Raw genomic sequence first — 20,714 nt, forward strand, 5'->3', positions numbered from 1 at the left:
TTTTCTTTCAAGCGTACATTTGTATCTGTCCCTCAACACAGACTATGACTACTACTACTACTATCTGCTACTACAACCAACCTGGACATAATTTGGCCCTCAGTGAAAACTAATTGGGGAACCCTGGAAGGCTCAGCACTGTGTTTTAGTCATTTTTCTTTTCCTCTTTTCTTGAATGCTTAAACTCCTCAACCCCATTTAGTATGTCAACATTTTGTATTAGTACCAGCAGTTTGTAAGAAATTGGTCAGTGATTAATGTCATATTTTGGTTCTCAAAATTCACCAAATTGATGCATTAAAATTAAATCTATTAAAAATGTTCTCCCGGGGGGGCATGCCCCTGGACCCCCCTACAAGATCACAAGCCCCCCACGATAGAATCCTGTGGGAAACACTGCTATTGGTACACAAAACTGGTAGATCGGCCCCTTAGTCATGATTGATTCTGGGCTGGACCAATTACAGCCGAGGGGCGATGCCCGACAGTGTACAAGCATTGTCACACAAAAAAATGTTTTCATTCATAGGCTTCATTGTCTTTCCATCGATACCTGGTGGGCCGGTCTCGGCTGAAAATGCCCGGGCCGATTTTTGGTCCCAGTCCAGCCCTGCTTGTTTATGCACTCTGGCACCTTATTAACATTCCAAGTTTGTGTGTTAATAATTAAACAAATGGAATGAGTATGAAACCAGTGGTTTACTTTAGAGATTCATTATGAATCGTGAGGTTAACATATATAACATACATTAAATGTATTTATGTTAACTGTGGTGTACTATTTGTTCAAATACTTGTGCTGAAGTATTTCCATTTTATACTAGTTTATACTTCTACTCCACCAAAGGCATCAAAACTCGTTCTCTAATCAAGTAGAAGTACACATGCTTGTGTTCAAAGTACCGTATTTGTACTCCCTTACTTCCCACCTCTGTACTCCACTCTCAAAGTAAATATTGTACTTTGTTTATTGTATTGCACTACATTATCTGACAACTTTAATTTTCAGATTCAGATTATTAAAAGGAAATATAATCCATCAACAAATGATGATGCATAATAATAATAATAACGATTATAATTATTATTATATAGCGCTTTTTTGGATTCTCAAAGACACTTTACATGGGATGCTGAACAAATACAATACACAAATAAAGCACATTTTGTTAAAGATTAAACCGCCAGCAGTAAATAACGCAATTAAAATGCTGCAACAATACATTAATGCATCAATAATAAGAATACTATATATATTATCCTACATAATGAGTACTTTAACTGTTTAAATACATTTCTTTTGTACTTCTACTAATATTTCGATTTTTGTAACAGAGTATTTCGTACTACTTTTCTGTAAGTAGAGATTAGAGTAGTACTTCCTCCATAGTACTCATAATAGTTTGGTTTAACAGGCAGTTGCAAATCGCAATACCGTGCGAGCTTCTGAGGACGCGCGCGCTCACACACACACACACACACAAACAAACGCACACGCACGAGTACAGATGACAGGTCAGATGACGGTCACGTGGTGCAGTCAGCTGACGCGAACGCCGACAAGCAGCCCTGACGGTTCTCTCCGGAGCTAGAGACGGATCTGACGCCGAGACAGGATGCCTTTCTCCGAGCTCTATTTTAACGTCGACAACGGCTACCTGGAGGGTCTGGTCCGGGGCTTCAAGGCCGGAATCCTGTCCCAGGCGGACTACCTAAACCTCGTCCAGTGCGAGACTCTGGAAGGTGAGTTCACGAAGCTAACGGCTAGCAGCTAGCGTAGCGCAGGGCGAATTCAAGCTAGCGTTTAGCTGTCAGCGATAGCGTTGCTTTTAACCACACGAGTCAACGCACCACTTCGTGTTATCGCCACATACATCGATATTAATCGATTAAATGTGAGATAGTATTTGAGGTGTGTCTTTTTTTTAAGCTGACTATCCTCTAAAGCTACCCAGCTAGCTAGGTAGGTAGCTACCGTAATGCTAACATAATCTAACATAGTGTAACAGTGGGCTTTTTTCTCAGAGGAAGTGAAATTACAATAGACAGCGATTTTTTTTTTTGCATCTTACATCCGACACTACAGTGGTGTCCAAACGCATCTCGCTGTTTTACAATGACCCACGGTTTATTCTGGTCCTTGAACTCGTCGCCTGTGACCGTTTTTCTCTGGTCAACATCAATAAACGTGAGATTTTCTGCCAGTAAACTCTTCTTGTCGTGTGGCGAAGCAGGAATGTGCTTCTGCTTTATGTGACTGCAGCGGTGGGAGAAGAAAATAAACCATAAGATATTCTAATGTGTGAACTGTACGGTATACACCGTCAATCATGGAAACTGGCGTTTGCAGGTGCAAACAGGAAGTGGTGTAAAGGTAAACAGTGTGATGAGCTCGAGTTCAGCAGGTGTTTATAGCATTGTTGCCCTTATTATGCAACGTGTTGGACGTTTGTTGCTTTCCAACTCCTCACTGCCTCCGACACTTGTTTGACGTCTTTGGCTGATTTCTGTGTTCCTGCGTCTCCTGCAGACCTGAAGCTCCACCTGCAGAGCACCGACTATGGCAGCTTCCTGGCCAACGAGGCGTCTCCCCTCACCGTGTCCGTTATCGACGACAAGCTGAAGGAGAAGATGGTGGTGGAGTTTCGCCACATGAGGAACCAGTCGTACGAGCCGCTGGCCAGCTTCATGGACTTCATCACGTCAGTGTTCATCCTCGCTCGTGTAAAAATGTCTCCAGAGTGTTGGATGATATTCCAATCTTCCTCACTCCTCCCACCTTGCGTCCTCAGGTACAGCTACATGATCGATAACGTCATCCTGCTGATAACGGGCACCCTCCACCAGAGGGCCATCTCCGAGCTGGTGCCCAAGTGTCACCCGCTGGGCAGCTTCGAGCAGATGGAGGCGGTCAACATCGCCCAGACCCCCGCCGAGCTTTACAACGCCATCCTGGTGGACACGCCCCTGGGTACGTACGCTACCTGCTATTTAGAGTGTGTATGAAGGGAAAATACTCTTTTTGTGAGTGGAGTCTGGTGGGTTTGAAGAGAGCCCAGATGACGGCTTCAGTTCCCCGTCGGAAACACAGTGAGGTGAAGCGTCTGTGGACGGGAGCAGCAGGGAGACGTGTGTTTTAGACACCTACAAGCATCTCTATCAGTTCTAAGTGAGTGCAGGGTTTCCACCTGGAGAAGCGAGCTCTTGCAGGGTCGGTATAGTCCTGGTCCAGAGAGTCTGTTGAACCCGGTCTCTAGCCTGGCAGCGGAGAGAGGGTTCAGAATTCAGGACACAATTTAAAATGGCCATAAGGATTAGTCTGTCCGAGGCAGATCCCAAAACTCAAAATTGATTCAAAAAGATACAAATAATAATTTTCCAAATTTACAAGATGTATTATTCTAATCAAATATCCTGCTTCAGTCCATATTTGCTGGTGTTTAACTTAGAATAAAAATATTTTCCCCTTTTCACATGTACAGAACCAGGGCTGTGAATTAATGGCAGATATTCACTGTATCGGATTAGAATGACAAATAATCATAATTAAAATTAAAATAATGGGTTTTAATAGATTCTGACAAAGAGAAAGTCTAACGGGTTCCCCGTCTGCTTCTCCACTAAAACGACAACAACCTTTTTGTGAAACCTGTAATGTTTCCTGTAGAACAGCAGGTGGCGCCGACGCTTAAAGAAACATTTCCTTTCTGTTGGTTTGACATACATTACTATTTTTTTTTTTTTTCTTTCCAGCTGCTTTCTTCCAGGACTGCATATCTGAACAGGACTTGGATGAGATGAACATTGAAATCATTCGTAACACACTTTACAAGGTAACACATATCATAGTTATGATCATAGTAATCAATAACATTAATAATGAGGATTCAGAATAAACGGAAACGACGGCCTGAGATGAAACCAGGTTCATTTAATGAAGAGTAAAAAATCAAAATGATAGATTCTAACAATTAGCAAATCATGAGTTGTATTTGATATCATTGTTTAACAGTTTGTATGATATTATTTGTGTAATCCTGTCCCCTCAGGCCTACCTGGAGGCGTTCTATAAGTTCTGCTCCAACCTCGGAGGAACCACGGCCGACACCATGTGTCCCATTCTGGAGGTGAGCACCCCAAATTATGCAAATGAGGCATGAAACCCCCAGCTCCGGCTCACTTAAGGTGGACTGACCCTTTTAGGTGGACCAGCTATTCTCCTTTCATTTTTTAGGGTTTTTTTTATTGTTAAATGATTTTAACTGACAGTCAACATTGTTATTATTAGCTAATATTGTTATATTCATATTATATTTTATCATATCTGTTCCGGGGAGGATCCCTCCTCCTCGTCTCCCTGAGGTTTCCTCCATTTGTTCCCCGTTAAAGGGAACCGATGATGTCGTGTGATGTACAAACTCATGATTCTATGTAAATAAAACTGAGTGAATAGTTGGACGGTGAAATCATCGCCTCCACTGACCCTCCCTCTCTGCTCGCAGTTCGAGGCCGACAGGAGAGCCTTCATCATCACCATCAACTCCTTCGGCACGGAGCTCTCCAAGGAGGACCGCGCCAAGCTCTTCCCCCACTGCGGCAAGCTCTACCCAGAAGGCCTTGCTCAGCTGGCCCGGGCAGACGACTACGAGCAGGTCAAGACCATCGCCGACTTCTATCCCGTAAGTCCAGAAGTTTGGTTTATAGTTTTAATAGGATTCTCCGTGTTTTCTAGTCTCACTGTCGACGTGTCTGAACTTTCCTCAGGAGTACAAGCTGCTGTTTGAAGGCGCCGGCAGCAACCCGGGCGACAAGACACTGGAGGACCGCTTCTTCGAGCACGAGGTCTCACACACACACACACACACACACACACACACACAAACACACACACTTTTAACTCCCGTACACGGCGTCTAGCTCGGTCACTGGGCTTCAAAAGTAACGCACGTTTTTGTTTCTGGCTTTTCTGTATCCTGTAGCATCTTTATTTCGTCTGATTTTATCTGCAGCTTGTTCACAGAGCAGCAGGAGAATGAACGCAGGGTTAACTTTGTTTAACACGAACAACACTTCCAGTGTCGGACAAAGTCAGAAACCAATGAAACGCATCAATGAGACTGAATGTTTCCTGGATTTGCCTTTAAAAGAGCTTCGTAGGAATGTTGAGGCGTTCAGGCTGAAACCTGTAAACGTCGTCTTGGTTTCTAAATGACCTCACACATACTTTGACATTTGTGTTATTCTGTATCAGATGCTGATTTCTGAAACGGGCTGACATTTGGAGTGTTTTTTGCTCCGTGCAGGTGAAGCTGAACAAGCTGGCCTTCCTCAACCAGTTCCACTTCAGCGTCTTCTACGCCTACGTCAAGCTGAAGGAGCAGGAGTGCAGGAACATCGTGTGGATCGCCGAGTGCATCGCCCAGCGGCACCGCGCCAAGATCGACAACTACATCCCCATCTTCTGAGCCTCCTCTTCCTCCCCCTCCCCCTCCTCCTCCCCCCTCCCATCGTCATTTCATTCAGTCTTACGTCTCGAGCTCCGTGTTAATCGACGCCAGATTTTCTGCATTCCGCTCTCACCGGCGTTAATCGTTTTTTCCCCGTACGTTTCCCGTTTCCCTGCCGACGGTACAACACGCGATAAACATAAATCCGGTTTACAGCTGGAAGAGGATCAGAGGAGCCGACGGAGGTGCTTGTTTTTAATCGGCCAGATAAAGGAGGTGAAGACTGATTTGACTTTCAAACACTCGCCTCCGTTTGTCTAAACTTCCTGACGCTCGCCGTGTTTGTTGTGCGGCGCTCCTCGTCCGCCGCTGGCAAAGTACACAGAGGAAGAATTTGCAATCTGATTAAAGTCTTTAAGAGGAACGAAGGGACGGAAAAGATGGTTTTAACGTGAAAACGTCCACCGTCGTTTTGAAGCACTTGCGTACAAATTCCAAAATACTAATACACAAACGCCATGAAAACATTCCTCCACTCGTCTTCTACATATTTATTTCTGTTGTAGTGCTAGTTTTTTTTGTGTTTTTGTCCGCATGTCTGGTCGTTGCCGTGGTTCCCCCCTCCCTCCCCCGCCAAATTAAAACGTGAAGTAAAGTGTGTGAGCCGCCGTCTGATTAAGTAGATCATTGTTAGATATTAAAAACACAACCCCCCCCCCCCAAGTTTGTGTAAATGAACATTACTGGAATGAGGCGAAGTCTCGTGAGTATACGACAGACTTAAATGTTTAAACTATACAAAGATATATAGATATTTAAAAGAGGACTATATGATTTTTTTTTCATGCTGTAAAAAGTTGATTTTTCTCTGTTTTTGATCGGTTTTCTTGTGAAGTGTTTACTGTAAATGTAACAAAAAATAAATAAATGAAACTGCGTGAGTGCAGTTCTGGAGGAAACGAAGAAAAGTTGAGAGGAAATAAGAGAGTTTTATTTATTTTTTTACTTTTAAATTGCTCCTTTACATCATGTAATCAGGTAAACAGCCCGATTGAGGAATTAGATTTTCTGGATGTGATAACCACCGCTGTGGGACCGCTTCAGCTGTTTAACCTACAGGGATCCTGGTTATGTTGAACCCTGGTGGCATCACGTGACTTTTTATTAGGCTCAAAATGAAGAAGTATTACATCTTAGGGCTGAAAAACACTCAGACGTTGCTGCAGGAACAAGCAGATTGAGCGCAGGCTGAAGTCCTTCAGGTTTAATTGAGTCCAATCAGGGCCGCGGAGCTCCAGCTGGTGCATCAGGGGCCTGCAGGACTCTGTGGATCCGGGACTCTCATCAGAGCTCTGCAGCACTGAACCCGAGAGAGGAACGAAAACCGCATCCAGACCATGACTCTACGTCTCCAAACCAAAGCGCTGCTCTTTGACCTGCACTGCTCCGTGGGCCTGACGGACTGGGACATGGACAAGGAGCTCAAACTGGCAACCACCACAGACCAGTTCTACCACGGTGACCTTTTATTATTCTTTACCCCGGGGTTTGGAGGTTAAAGGTCGATCGTCATTCACACAAGATGTTGCATTCAAGAGCAGTGAGTAAAGTTCTGCATGTTGATGGTGTGACAGATGACAAACTGAACGATCAGTACGTGGTCCAGAGGCCTTCAGCGAGAGCCTCCAGGAGGAAAGATGAGTTCATCTGGTACGATAAAACGTCAGGTGAGATTTCCTTTCCCAGCTTTCTACCGTTTGGTTTCTTTGTAGGCGGAAACATGAAGGGTTTCTGATTCTTTAAAGAGAGAATCTTCACCAATGATAGGCTGTGAAGGAACTACACCACGGTCATGTGACTCGATGTCACCACCATTAAGTTAAGGCGGACCAGTGATGACGTTTAGCCGCTCGTAGCAACCGCCTTTTTTGCAACCCACACAAAGCTTCAAAATGTACATATTTGAGATCACAGAACAAAACTAAGAAATCTATGAAGCTTGTGTTAAACAGATACTGATTTCCTGCATGTAAGCAAAAATACATTATTATTATTATTATAAACCTGTTGACTTCAAGACGAGGGAACCGGAGGTGTAAATGTTTCCATCTCGTGATTTGACTGGCTTATAACTACAGCCAGGAGAGTTTAGCTAATTTATTTAATTAATCCCCCCCCCCATACCAGAAAATGTAATGTATTGATTCCAGGTCCTGGTTAGCTGAAATGGATGTTTATGTTGTTGTATCTCCTTTAAGATCTTCTCACTGAGGTTTTGGCAATGATATTAATCCTAAACCATAAACCTTTCCGGTTTTAATTCAGAACAGACGTTTTCTCCCAGAAGGCTTAGCGTTTCCCTCCAGGTTGGTTGAAGCGCCTTCTTCCGTCCTCAGACACGTTTGTGAAGCCGAACCTGTGGCTGCTGGTGAATCCCAGCATCGCCTGCCCGATCCAGTATGGAGGAGGTACACCGGGTCCGCAGACCGCCTGCCAACACGCCGAGGGAATCCGAACGGCTCGGCTGAACCCGGCAGGGGCCCGGCGTCGGCTCCCTGCGGAGCTCCACGTGTTTGACCCCCTTGGTGCACCTCACCAGGAGGAACCGCTGCACCCTGAGTACATAGTATGTACCTTTGGAGGCCCACATGGGGGCGTGGCCAGTATGGGGGCGTGGCCCACAAAGCTTGCTTGCTTTTCTTCCATAAAGATAGAGATCAGATTTTAATACCAGGTCTAAAAGTTAGTCTTAAGACGGTAAAAACAAGTTTGAAGATGTTTTAATGTGTTTTATGAATGTAATCCCACCGTTTCTACCTCCTTTTTTTTTTTTTTTTAGATTAAAAATGAAGACGGTTCCTGTCGACCAACCAAGGACCGACGCAAGGGAAGAGCCACGAAGGCCAGGGTGAGTCCGCCGGGCCCCGATCCAGGTCCCTCCAGTGGGATGTACAGAACTCTATAATCAGCTCTTTAAAGGCCCTAAAAACCTACTTTCACAATTGCCTTTTCGCACGGGGGCCAGTATCACCAGGGGACCTTGTGTGATTTAGAGATGCCCCCCACGTCTCTGTTTCTGGTCTTTGTTTCCACTCGTAGTTCTTGGTCCGGTGCCCGAGCACATGGGGGGTCCCCCTTTAGGGCCGCACCACATAGTCTGAATCTTCACTGTGACCTCGTCTCTGCAATGACCCAAAAAGTCCTAAAGTCATAATTTATTACAAAATAGTAAAAGAATATTCAGCTTTATTCCATATTTTTTGGCGTTTAGCCTTTCAAAGACATTTTCAGTGCCGTGGAAACGGTGTTGTCCAGGTCCTGTATTAATGAGGCAGCAGTCTAACAGCACCGTAAATCACATTTATATAACCACTTTTTACATTTTTTATTTATTTCTTTTTATAGGGTGATGATTTCATAAAATATGACGACAGACATCTAAAGTTTAAATAAGTCTTTAAAAAGCCCTTTTAATGCTGTAAAAACCTGCCAACAAGGTGTGGAGGTCATATGTGGTGGGACTTTTGATTTTAGTTTGTATACTTCCAGGACAACAAGACCCCGATCCCCGGCTGCTGGCCTCGTCCACCCGTCAACTACTGCATCCTCATCGCCTTGGCACTCAAGAGCAGCCACACGGGAAGCCTCAAAGTCCAGCAGATTTACAACTTCACCAGGTCAGAGTCTCGTAGGTCGGTTAAAAACCCTGCTTCCTGGTCTGGTGGACTCTAAATGGACCATAATGTACTAAATGAACATCATGCTGGATTGAAGAAGACTTGAAACTAGAGATTGAGACCATAAACTCATGTTTACAATGTTTACTGAGATAATACATCAAGAGAGAAGTAGGACCATTTTCTCATAGACTTCTATACAACCAGAGAGGAGTCGCCCCCTGGTGGCCAGCAGAGAGAAGTAGGACCATTTTCTCATCGTCTTCTATACAACCAGAGAGGAGTCGCCCCCTGGTGGCCAGCAGAGAGAAGTAGGACCATTTTCTCATAGACTTCTATACAACCAGAGAGGAGTCGCCCCCTGGTGGGCAGCAGAGAGAAGTAGGACCATTTTCTCATAGACTTCTATACAACCAGAGAGGAGTCGCCCCCTGGTGGGCAGCAGAGAGAAGTAGGACCATTTTCTCATAGACTTCTATACAACCAGAGAGGAGTCGCCCCCTGGTGGGCAGCAGAGAGAAGTAGGACCATTTTCTCATAGACTTCTATACAACCAGAGAGGAGTCGCCCCCTGGTGGCCAGCAGAGAGAAGTAGGACCATTTTCTCATAGACTTCTATACAACCAGAGAGGAGTCGCCCCCTGGTGGGCAGCAGAGCGAATGACAATTTAAGGCACTTCAGCCGGGGCTTCACTTTTCAGACCCGGAGGTTACCTCTAACATACTCAAACTACTCATTTGGTGTTAAATAGTTAATTCTGGTGTATAAATCAAAACTTTTCCACTACTATCCTAGAATATTTGTGCCAAAAACAGCCCGACACATTTACAGCCGGCTCATGTCACATGACTGGAAACCAATGGGATATCAGTAAGCGATGGGAAACACTTTTTTTTTTAATTTTTTTTTTATTTCAGCTCAACTTTAAAAAACTTTAAAGTTTAAGTGTACTGCTCCAGTTGTCACATTTCGGTCAGACTCTCTTTGAACGGATTAAATGTTGGAAGTCTTTACTGGTTCAGGTTGAACAGGATGCATTTCTTTACCAACATCTTTTTGAAGTTGCTGGAGAACAAAACAAGAATCTACCTTCCAGAAAACTAAATGGGTTAAGTTGCATCGTAGGTACCTTGTGTCCTTCTTTCTCCCCAGAGAGCACTTCCCCTTCTTCCAGACGGCTCCGGACGGCTGGAAGAACACCATCCGACACAACCTGTGCTTCAACAGCAGCTTCCGCAAAACCTGCAACCAGCTGTGTCGAGACGGCAAGAGGAAGTCGTGCTTCTGGCACCTGACGCTGGACGGCCACCGGCGGCTGAAGGACGAGCTCGGCACGCTGACGGGAGAGTCCTTCCGGCAGCTGCAGAGGAGCATGTCGCGTCCAGGTGAACGGGGTTTTTACGCATTTGACATGAGGGGAGTTCGGTTCTACATCTCAGAACGCGGCTCGGCAACGGTTTTTGCGATATAAAGTGTCACTTTAAGTCTTTTATTGTTGAAGTCGATCTGGAACAGCGTTTCCAGAGCATCTATCTTCTGTAGGAAGGAGGCGGGCCTGAACGTTGGGAGGGATTTGATCGTTGGAAAGATTAGCTTACGATCTCCTCTAGCTCTGATTGGTTGATTGATGTCATGTTATTGGTTGGTGCTAGCTGATAAAGCGAGTGTCATTTTTTAATTAAATGCATGCTTTTTTTTCGTGCTGTATGTGACAATATTAATGACTAAATAATGACTTTTCTTTTTATTTGCAGATGTAATTCAGAGTTTATTTGCACTGTGATCGGAGTTTAAATCGCTGCATAATAAAATAATATATGCAGAAGCTTCCTTCTCTATTCTGCTGTATTTTATTCATGAATCTATTTTGTTCTTGATTTAACAATTCAAACTGATTTTTCAAGTCCAGAAAGTCTTGTAGGTTTGGCGTCGTATAATTTAGTTTAGCGTGAAACCGCTCGTGAACTACATATCTCGACACGTAAGTCACCAACACGGCCGTTAGCTTGTCTTGCTAACTAGCTAGCTAACTTAGCCACGTCCCATCTTAGCGGACGTGTTTTTGCTTTGCTTTTTAAAGAGTCGCTGAATAAAACGCATCAGGTTGTGATGGTATGTAGCTAAGTTAGCTAGCTAGGAGGGTAAGGTATCGGCTGTGTTGGCCAACTTGGATGTCGTAGACTTTCTTGACGTGCAAAATGATCTTTTGAATATGTGTAATTCATGGTACATTCATTTCTCTAAATAAGCATGACTTAGCCGGGGTGAAGGTTTTAGAGAAACCAACGTTGACTGTTTGAAATGGAGAAACGAATATAAGATTATATCTGCTACGAGCTAATATCGGCAACTGATCACCTGACCTTTTGTTGTCTATACGATGACTTTTATAAAATACTATATAATGGCCTATTAATCACTTAGAATATGACTTTTTATTAATATTTAATGAAAAAAATACAATATATTTTGTATGACTTTGACATTTTATGACTATATAATGAATTTTATAAGGGACTACTACTTTGTGACTTTTTTTACATAGTATACTTACATTTTTTTATAAAGGTTTTATAAGGAACTATCACTTTCATGAATTTTTTTTCTCATACCATACTTTTTAATTAAATGGTATGACATAGGATCTTTTAATGGCTTCATATGAGGTTTAATTTGTCGAACTATGACTCTGAGGTTTAAACCAGTAACTGAAATGTTTGACTTTAACCATCTGTAATTTGTCCGGATGCGACAGGAACAGCCTTATTTGTCTTCTTCACGTTGTCTCTCGGTGCAAAATATATCTCTATTTATCAAGACTGCAGGTAAATCTGCTTCATTTGCCAACAGTCAAATGGTTTGTGGAGACGCAGCAGATAGTTGATTTTAAGTGTGTCTGCTAGTCAAATGATTGGTGGGTGAGATGTTGGCGGATCATCAGCGTCCAGTGATTCCCACTGAGCAGCACGAGAGACAGACGGGTAACGACTCAGCACCTTTTAATGGTCTTTTACAATCACACACTATTTCTTTTAGGTAAGAAATGGTCCTAATGTGTTAAATCTGCCTGAGATTTTAACATCTGCATGTTAAGTGTTTATTCTCACTGCCAACTATCTCACAGAATTCTGATGGCGATGATGAAGAGTGGCTTCTCAGGACCCTTCCTCCTCCTCCTCCTCGTCTTCCTCAGCAGTACTGTGTCTGGACTGGGATCAGTGGTGTGGAAACGATACTCGTACATCCAAAGTCATTTCAACTGGCACGACGCTCAGCGCTTCTGCAAGTCGTGGGTTTACTTTTTACTGTCGTGTATTCAGACGGGAGAATTTGTAGATGTGATTATGAACAAAAGAGGCTTTGATTTCACACGGGAAAGAAGACAGAACTGACTGTCTGTCTGTCTGTCTGTCTGTGAGAGAGAGCTTACCTGCAGTCATTAGCAGTGTTTGTGTCATCTGTCTGTCTCCGTCTATTTCTGTCTGTCTGTCTGTCAGTGTCTGTCTGTCTGTATCCATCTATGTCTGTCTGTCTGTATCATCTATGTCTGTCTGTCTGTCTGTATCCATCTATGTCTGTCTGTCTGTATCCATCTATGTCTGTCTGTCTGTATCCATCTGTCTGTCTGTCTGTATCCATCTATGTCTGTCTGTCTGTCTGTCTGTATCCATCTGTCTGTCTGTATCCATCTGTCTGTCTGTCTGTCTGTATCCATCTATGTCTGTCTGTCTGTCTGTCTTTATCCGTCTGTCTGTCTGTCTGTCTGTATCCATCTATGTCTGTCTGTCTGTATCCATCTATGTCTGTCTGTCTGTCTGTCTGTATCCATCTATGTCTGTCTGTCTGTATCCATCTGTCTGTCTGTATCCATCTATGTCTGTCTGTCTGTCTGTCTGTCTGTATCCATCTATGTCTGTCTGTCTGTCTGTCTGTCTGTCTGTCTGTCTGTCTTACCTGCAGCCATTAGCAGTGTTTGTGTCATTTCTCTCACAGCCAGAAGGGGGAGCTGCAGCTTTAATGGCTTGTATTCTATCTAAAACGGTTGTTTCTTTCTGCCCCACTAGCTCCACCCACTACACTGACTTGGCCACCATCGCTACACTGTCTGATGAAAACCTCATAACCATGAAGCAGTATAGCGCCTGGATCGGCCTCTACAGAGTCAGCTCCATATCCTGGAAGTGGTCTGACGGAGCCTTACTCTATCCCAAAGCCTGGGCGAAAAACGAGCCAGACTCCAACGATGACTGTGTCACCGTTTACTACACCTTGGAAAAGTAATGGGAGTCTGCACTTACCCCGCTTTAAAGAATCAGTTTTCACATGTCAAGAAGATTATATGTGATATATCTGTGTCACTCTAGTTTTCATGTGAAACTGCTCGGTGAACTATGAAAAAAGTCAAAGTATAGTCTGTCGAAAAAGTCATAGTATAGTATGTTGAAAAAGAGAGTCAGATTATTGAATGTTGAAAAAATAACAAATAATGTCAAAGTAAAGTGTGTTGAAAAAAGTTCCAAAAAATGAATAGTATCGCATATCGAAAAGAAATCACGAAAAATGTCATGGTATGTCGAAAAAAGTAAAGAAAAAATGTTTTTGACTATTTTTATTGTCCTTTAAATTGCGACATTGAGATAGTTTACAAGTTACAGGCCTTCAGCAGTATTTCACTGTTTGCTTGTGTTTTTCTGTATTTCCATTGTTTCTTACTGCTGCGGATGTGTTTTGAGCCACATTGAGCCTTCCTGGCCACCGTAGAGGAAGGGTAGTAACGGGTGTCCAAACTGATTTGGACTATTGTCAGCAGTGGTGCAAATCTGTTATTGGTAGTAACTTAGTGAACCAAAAACAACGGTGTGGTCCCAACGTGACGAAGGAAGTCTAGCTTAAACACCGTGAAATGTGTTTTCTTGCACATTGGATTTATGCATCAAATTTTTCCTCTTCATAATTTTGCTCTTCATATTTCTGTTCAAAGGTTTTATGGCACCAGTTGTGATGGACATTATTTCTTTTATTGCCACAAGAAACACCCCAAGCACTACGAGTACAATTTTATACCTCAGTCGAAGACCTGGTCCGAAGCCCAGCAGTACTGCAGGAACACCTTTGATGATCTGGCAACTTTCATAACCAAAAGCCACCTGTACACAGGGATGGGCCCGCAGGACTTCCCGGTCTGGATTGGACTCCACAGAGAGGGTAAAACACAATTGCAACATGTTTTTTGAACAACTCTTAGGCATTCAGTCCAAAAAAAACCTCATCCATTTGTCATTTGTCGGGTCTCCAGTAGGGTTGCACATCTCTCTGTGATAAACGGTTCGATATGCATCTAGATACACAGGTTACGATTCGATTCAAAAACGACATCCTTTTATTACAGTTCGATTCGAATCGATTCCATACAGTGTAAGAACGATACGATTCGATTCTACAGTTAATATTTGTTGTAGATATTTTATTAAATAAAGAAGCCGATTCTATGAAAGTGACAGTACAATAGTTTCTTTTCAAATATGTAAAATACCACATATCCCCAAACATTGTGGCTGTATGGCACTGGCAAAAAAAAAAAAAAAAACAGAACAACAAAATCACGTCAATGTATTTATTTTTAGACATGGACCAAAAAAAAGTCGGTCTGAATGGTTGGATGGCGGTCACAGGACAGTGTCGTGGACGCTACCTGTGCTGCGGCCGCCTCTTGTGGCGCAAGTTGAGACACAAGCGATTGACATTCAAAGCCGTCCGTCTCTCACGTGCGGTCGTGGAGTGCCTGCGGTCACACGGCAGCGTCGCAGCCGCCTACCTGTGCTGCGCCCGCCTCTCCACCTCCACCTCCTCCATGTTCCGTGTTGTCCCTTGTTTATAACTCATACCAGCTAGCCAGCTACGGCGTTTCACGGGCAGCTTCAGCTCTCGCGTTGTTTTAGAGACGCTGGTGTAATGCCGCCCATAGATATGATGCCGCCGACCGCTTCAAAGTCTCGCGATACCCGATCCATGACTCTGTAACCGATTCATCTAGGAATTCATTGATAATTCGTATCGATTGAGGAGGCTGCTACCGATGCAGCCGTATCTCTCACTTGTTGAACCGAATACCCGGTCGCATCGGTTTATCGTTTACAACCCTAGTCTCCAGAGTCTTGCTTTGGTCTTGGTCTTGTGTCTTGTTGGACTCTGAATGGTCTTGGTCTCGTGTCTTGTTGGACTCTGAATGGTCTTGGTCTTGTGTCTTGTTGGACTCTGAATGGTCTTGGTCTCGTGTCTTGTTGGACTCTGAATGGTCTTGGTCTTGTGTCTTGTTGGACTCTGAATGGTCTTGGTCTCGTCTCTTGTTGGACTCTGAATGGTCTCGTGTCTTGTTGGACTCTGAATGGTCTTGGTCTCGTCTCTTGTTGGACTCTGAATGGTCTTGGTCTCGTGTCTTGTTGGACTCTGAATGGTCTTGGTCTCGTGTCTTGTTGGACGTTAACTCCTTAATCACCATATTAGCATTAGAAAGACTGTTGCCAATTCTCATGAACAGAACTCCATTTTCTCTGGACTCCTGTTGCACATGGTCTGGGTTTTGACTTGGACTTGATTTCAAGTTGTTACCGACCACGACTGAATGCAGTCAAGTTTCCAAATCTTTTTTTCTTTCTCTGCAGCCGGATCGTGGAAGTGGAGCAGCGGCTCGTCGAAGTACCGAAAATGGGCGTCGGGTGAGCCGAGAGCCAACGGAGACTGTGTCACCATCTCCTCCACCCACAAAACGATGGCCACCCAAGACTGCTCGTCCCGGTTCCCCGTCGTCTGCTACCGGGACAACCTGGTCCTGGTGAAGGAGAACAAGACGTGGGAGGAGGCTCTGGAGCACTGCCGGGGCCTCCAACACGAGCTGCTCAGCGTGCAACCGGGCCAAGACCACGAGTACGTGATGGACCGGGTCATGGAGGCCGACACCGAGCAGGTGGGTTCACACGCACTAAAAGGGCATTTCAGAAATGTTTACATGCAAATGACGTATTCTCTTTAATTATTCAATACATGATCATTTGCATGATTTTCAGGAAATAAATCTGAGCGTTGGATTTAAGGTTCAGAATTATTTTTACAGAGGAAATTTTGGATATTTAAAAAATCAATAAAAAATGTTGTGTAAACCAGGCTGTGAATGATGGAGGAAGGCCTTCAGAACGATGAAAGGAATGAAAGTGTAAAGTGAAGATTTCTGCTTCAGAGTCTGAGACAGGCCCGGTTCTACGGGGGTGCATAAGCATGCATTGCACCCCCCAAAAAAATAGTTTGCACCCTCAATTAAAAAAAAAAAAAAAGATTTTCATTTTTAGAAATATGATAAAAATAATAAAATACTTGCTCACAAAACAAATTGTAGTTAAACTTGTGACAATTTCCATTAAATACCATTGAGATATGAGCTTCCAACATCACTCTGACTGTTCACAAAACTGTCAAAATCACTCCGCATTTATGTATGGTGTTTTGTTTATATGTTGCTTGGCAACAGTCCGCTCAGTGGGGATCTATTTTTGTTGGCGGAAGCAATTTCATCCGTTTATATGATTAAATAAACAAACAAATCACAATCTATTGTCAATTATTATTATTATTAACAGTACATTTTACGAAATATAACTGTTGTATAAAGTAATATCACGCTCGAGGTCGCAATGTTGTCGCTCTATATCAGCGCTGCTGTGATAGCCTTCGGCGGCCGGTGGCCGGCCGCGTCGTGTGTCGTGTGCAAAATGCGCGCACCCTTAGTATATCTATGGCGCGCACGGTGTCCCAACATGTCAGTAGAACTACGCAGAAGTGCTTGTCTATGGTAGAGAGGCCTGTGTGTATAAAAGCGAAGTCTGAACTGAAGCTGGGTAGCTGGTTTTAGTATAGTACTGGTGCACCCTCTGTAATCTCAGATGCACCCCAAGGCATTCTGTTCTGGAACCGGGCCTGGTCTGAGAACAAACTCATTTAGAGAAAACAGCCTTTAAACGTACAGATTATTAAATTGTAGACATTTTTGAAAACACTCAAAAATAACAAATAGATATCGGCATTTAAACTTCCCTGGTTCTGACATTGACGCAATTTTTTTTTTCTTGTGTTAACATTTTTCTGAAAATTTCATGTTAAACATCCAAATGAAGCATGAATGCTGGTGGTCAAAGGTCACCGGGACAATATGAACTTTTTTTCACTTTGATCCCGATCAAAAATGATCAAATAATCTTCTATAAGATAAGGTTGTTAATAAGTAGTACTACATGTTATAAATGTATTTTTGTATCTCGTCCACCATGATGGTGAACTACACGGCTTTTTTAAGTCGCATATTCACGATTATCTTGTTGATGGATTTATTGTGAGTGTTTTTTTTATCGCGATTCACGATAAAATCCTCTATCGTCCCATCCCGAGATACCTAGCAATGCGTATTTTGGCCATAACTCAAGAATGAATTTGCTTATAATTTTGACATTCCACATAAATAAATCTAAAAAAAGATGAAGTAATGAATGTCTGATGTCTCACCTTCATCATCACTACCCGCCTGCTGCTGTCTTTTTTTGTTTCTAAATCCTGAGCTTCTCATGGAGGCGTTGAGCGCTGAGATTCCCGACCTCTCGGTTTGAAACCGTTCCTCTGCTTTGCTTCTGTGCGTCCTGCAACATCTGCTCATTAGCATCCCTCTCTCTTACCCGGCGCTCACCGGCCCATAAACTTCACAACGAGATGACATCACGCACGTAAAAACATCTCGGAATGTACGAATATTAAACCTTAACGATTTGAAAATGAGCAGCACAAAGCGAGGATTGCCGTCAACAGTTTTATAGGTTTTTTTGTGATGACGACGACGGCGCCCCGTGTGGCGGGGGTTCATTGGTGGTTTCCTCCCCTCAGGTGTGGACGGGTCTCCGGTTCCTGGCCGGGGATTGGATGTGGATCAACGGGGCCAGCTTGTCGTACCCCGACCTGCCCCTCTGCCCCGCCCTCGGGCGGCACTGCGGCGTCCTGTCCAAGAACGACACGGGCAGCGTGGAGCCCGCAGACTGCTCCTGGAGGAGGAACTTCCTGTGTTACAGCTAGTGATGACATCATCGGGATGGTCACCAGCAGAAGTTTCTGTGTTCATGTTGATCTTCTTACTGTGTAGAGTCAATAATTACCTTTCATACTAATGCTGTGTTCACGCAAAACTCAAATTTTCAAGATTTGTCCGCGGCATAATTTGTGTTTATTCGCTAGATGTTCCGGAGAGGAGGCGGGGCTTACCTTCATGTAGACGCCAACTTTTCATCCATCATTGCTGCCTTGTAAATGTTTTAAAGTCCCAGATTGATGACATCATCCAGAGGTGCTGGATTCACTGGATCTAGCAAGACACGTCTGCTGGTTCACCACAGCTGGATGAACCCAAAATAAACCAATCAGCTGTGATTTAATATCAATAACCAGATGAAAAGGATGCTGAAATAACTCCATCATGATGGTGATCAGTAAAAAGTGCTGAGTCATGCTTCGTTAGGTCTGTCTGCAAGACCACAAGATAACTACTGTTAAAACGCTGGTTTTCTGAATGGAGTCTGGTTGATGGTGCTAGGCTACGCTAACATTGTAGCTGCTCCATCAACACTCCAAATAAGGTCATCTAGACATAAATACAGCAGAGACCTTGTTGTTTGGACCACAGACAGTCTCTGGTTCCTCCACATAGTCTGGTCTGGTCTCTGGACTAATGTGGGCTACTATCTAGACCTCTGGTGGACCACAGACAGTCTCTGGTTCCTCCAAATAGTCTGGTCTGGTCTCTGGACTAATGTGAGCTACTATCTAGACCTCTGGTGGACCACAGACAGTCTCTGGTTCCTCCAAATAGTCTGGTCTGGTCTCTTGACTAATGTGAGCTACTATCTAGACCTCTGGGGGACCACAGACAGTCTCTGGTTTCTCAACATAGTCTGGTCTGGTCTCTGGACTAATGTGGTCTACTATCTAGACCTCTGGGGGACCACAGACAGTCTCTGGTTTCTCCACATAGTCTGGTCTGGTCTCTGGACTAATGTGGTCTACTATCTAGACCTCTGGGGGACCACAGACAGTCTCTGGTTTCTACTCAGATTAACTTTGTATATAAAATTAAGTTTTGTGTTTCGAGTGAACGCCGCATTAGAAAATAACTTCATGATAAACTTTCTGAAACTTCTCAACACGGTGAAATTAATTCAGTCTCTTCATGTGTCATTAATTACTAAAATCCTAAATAATTTTCTTTCAAAATGTAGTTGGTTCAACCAAAAAAAATAATTAAAAAAATAAAAAAATCACTTTTTGTTTCATTTCATTTTTCAATAATGTAGCCGTAGTTTTTGATTTTAATTATTTAGCTCTTTATGGTAACTATAAGTCAAAAATAATCTCTCTATGTGTTCTTTGTGCTACTGGATGCTTCGATGTACTAACATTACAACCAAATCTTTGAAGAGAAGATACCGTTTACTATCAACAGTCCGATGCGTTGGTTTCTTCACGTATTCTACTTTTAAGGCTCTCGGGCTCCTCGTGACTCATCGGAGAAACATTCGTGACCGGAGAGCTTCATTAAAACCCAGAAGGATTAGCTGCGGAGGGAAAGAAAAGTCCTAATCACGTTAACTACGATGTCCGTCGTCTCCCTTCTAATTCCTTCCAGATAATCATTTAATTTTTATTTGTTTCAACAAACAAGAGCTTTCTCTTGTCGTAATCAGCTGGTCATTATTGGGATATAGAGCTTGATTTAAAAACTAACAAAACTATATTTATAATTGTCTATTTATTCTGTATTTCTGCAGGGAGAGCTTCTGATTCATGATCATCTTATTTTAGATGATTTAATTGTTTTCCACAAATAAAAAGATGTCTTAACTGTGAGGTAATAAACACAATGAGAGGGAGAAACATAAAAATCAGTTGGCTGTAGTATTTGTAGATGTCGGGCAGAGAGATGAGAACGAGCTGACTCATTCCCTCCTTGACCTTTGGGGAACGTTGATGTCAGTGAGTTTGGTTTGTTGTCGGCAGATTCAGACAATAGTCAACCATGTGACCTCACGGAGAGCAGATATGAATATTCATTATTCTCCGTGTGGGTCGATATATATCCAGCCCACACGTTTAACTTCTCCCCCTCTGACATCATTACATTTCAGAATCCCCCACTACACACATTAGAAGTCGTGTTTCCTCATCTAATAGTGAATTTAATAAACGGGCACATTTTTCACCTTAGCAGGTAAAGAAACCCACGAACACGACGTACGAGGACCGGCAGATCCTCCAGATGTCTCCAGAAACCTGACGTTGACCTATGACCTGTAGAGTTTTATCCCTCTGCTGGACTTCACTGACTGGGTGCAGTCGAATAGTCAAAAAATAAGGTCCTAATTCCTATTCCTATCTCCTATTCCTTGACCTCTGGGGAAAACGTCACGGGGTTAAGGAAAGGCGATAGGAGAACTCAAAAGGACTTAGGAATAGTCGACCGCGGTGCTCAGAAAATCCGACCGGACTTTCACTAAACTACGTCAT

At 43.4% G+C, this 20,714-nt stretch overlaps 3 protein-coding genes across 5 annotated transcripts; all 3 read left to right on the forward strand.

Annotated features, from left to right (window-relative positions):
• The first annotated feature begins 1,548 nt into the window (after positions 1 to 1,548).
• Positions 1,549 to 6,420, forward strand: LOC311014404 (V-type proton ATPase subunit d 1). The gene is made up of 8 exons (XM_084010998.1): positions 1,549 to 1,743; positions 2,531 to 2,702; positions 2,793 to 2,971; positions 3,754 to 3,833; positions 4,050 to 4,127; positions 4,503 to 4,679; positions 4,765 to 4,842; positions 5,304 to 6,420. Exons 1-8 carry the CDS (start codon positions 1,617 to 1,619, stop codon positions 5,463 to 5,465), a joined length of 1,053 nt encoding a protein of 350 aa, XP_083867124.1. The 5' UTR covers positions 1,549 to 1,616; the 3' UTR covers positions 5,466 to 6,420.
• Positions 6,421 to 6,665: 245 nt separating this feature from the next.
• foxr1 (forkhead box R1) lies at positions 6,666 to 12,380 on the forward strand. Of its 3 annotated transcripts, none has more exons than XM_084011012.1 (7): positions 6,666 to 6,965; positions 7,082 to 7,174; positions 7,844 to 8,073; positions 8,287 to 8,355; positions 8,997 to 9,124; positions 10,278 to 10,510; positions 12,250 to 12,380. In XM_084011012.1, the coding sequence occupies exons 1-7, from the start codon at positions 6,845 to 6,847 to the stop codon at positions 12,255 to 12,257; spliced, it is 882 nt and encodes a 293-aa protein (XP_083867138.1). In that variant the 5' UTR covers positions 6,666 to 6,844; the 3' UTR covers positions 12,258 to 12,380. The 3 variants fall into 3 exon arrangements, with proteins under 3 accessions (XP_083867138.1, XP_083867137.1, XP_083867136.1); XM_084011011.1 differs by lacking the exon at positions 12,250 to 12,380 and adding an exon at positions 10,880 to 10,970; XM_084011010.1 differs by lacking the exon at positions 12,250 to 12,380 and having other exon boundaries at positions 10,278 to 10,908.
• Positions 12,381 to 13,943: 1,563 nt separating this feature from the next.
• LOC311014471 (macrophage mannose receptor 1-like) lies at positions 13,944 to 18,901 on the forward strand. The gene is made up of 3 exons (XM_084011093.1): positions 13,944 to 14,330; positions 15,788 to 16,089; positions 18,048 to 18,901. The coding sequence occupies exons 1-3, from the start codon at positions 14,054 to 14,056 to the stop codon at positions 18,231 to 18,233; spliced, it is 765 nt and encodes a 254-aa protein (XP_083867219.1). The 5' UTR covers positions 13,944 to 14,053; the 3' UTR covers positions 18,234 to 18,901.
• The last annotated feature ends 1,813 nt before the right edge of the window (positions 18,902 to 20,714 follow it).

The sequence above is a fragment of the Eutrigla gurnardus genome (genome assembly GCF_963514095.1).
Source record: "Eutrigla gurnardus genome assembly, chromosome: 1".
Lineage (NCBI taxonomy): Eukaryota > Metazoa > Chordata > Actinopteri > Perciformes > Triglidae > Eutrigla > Eutrigla gurnardus.

Coding starts and splice junctions, on each gene's coding strand:
- LOC311014471 (XM_084011093.1), top strand. CDS start 14,054: ATGCATCAAATTTTTCCTCTTCATAATTTTGCTCTTCATATTTCTGTT. Junction 14,331..15,787: donor GATTGGACTCCACAGAGAGG/GTAAAACACAAT, acceptor CTTTCTCTGCAG/CCGGATCGTGGAAGTGGAGC. Junction 16,090..18,047: donor TGGAGGCCGACACCGAGCAG/GTGGGTTCACAC, acceptor TCCTCCCCTCAG/GTGTGGACGGGTCTCCGGTT.
- LOC311014404 (XM_084010998.1), top strand. CDS start 1,617: ATGCCTTTCTCCGAGCTCTATTTTAACGTCGACAACGGCTACCTGGAG. Junction 1,744..2,530: donor CCAGTGCGAGACTCTGGAAG/GTGAGTTCACGA, acceptor CGTCTCCTGCAG/ACCTGAAGCTCCACCTGCAG. Junction 4,843..5,303: donor ACCGCTTCTTCGAGCACGAG/GTCTCACACACA, acceptor TGCTCCGTGCAG/GTGAAGCTGAACAAGCTGGC.
- foxr1 (XM_084011010.1), top strand. CDS start 6,845: ATGACTCTACGTCTCCAAACCAAAGCGCTGCTCTTTGACCTGCACTGC. Junction 6,966..7,081: donor CACAGACCAGTTCTACCACG/GTGACCTTTTAT, acceptor ATGGTGTGACAG/ATGACAAACTGAACGATCAG. Junction 7,175..7,843: donor CTGGTACGATAAAACGTCAG/GTGAGATTTCCT, acceptor TTCCGTCCTCAG/ACACGTTTGTGAAGCCGAAC.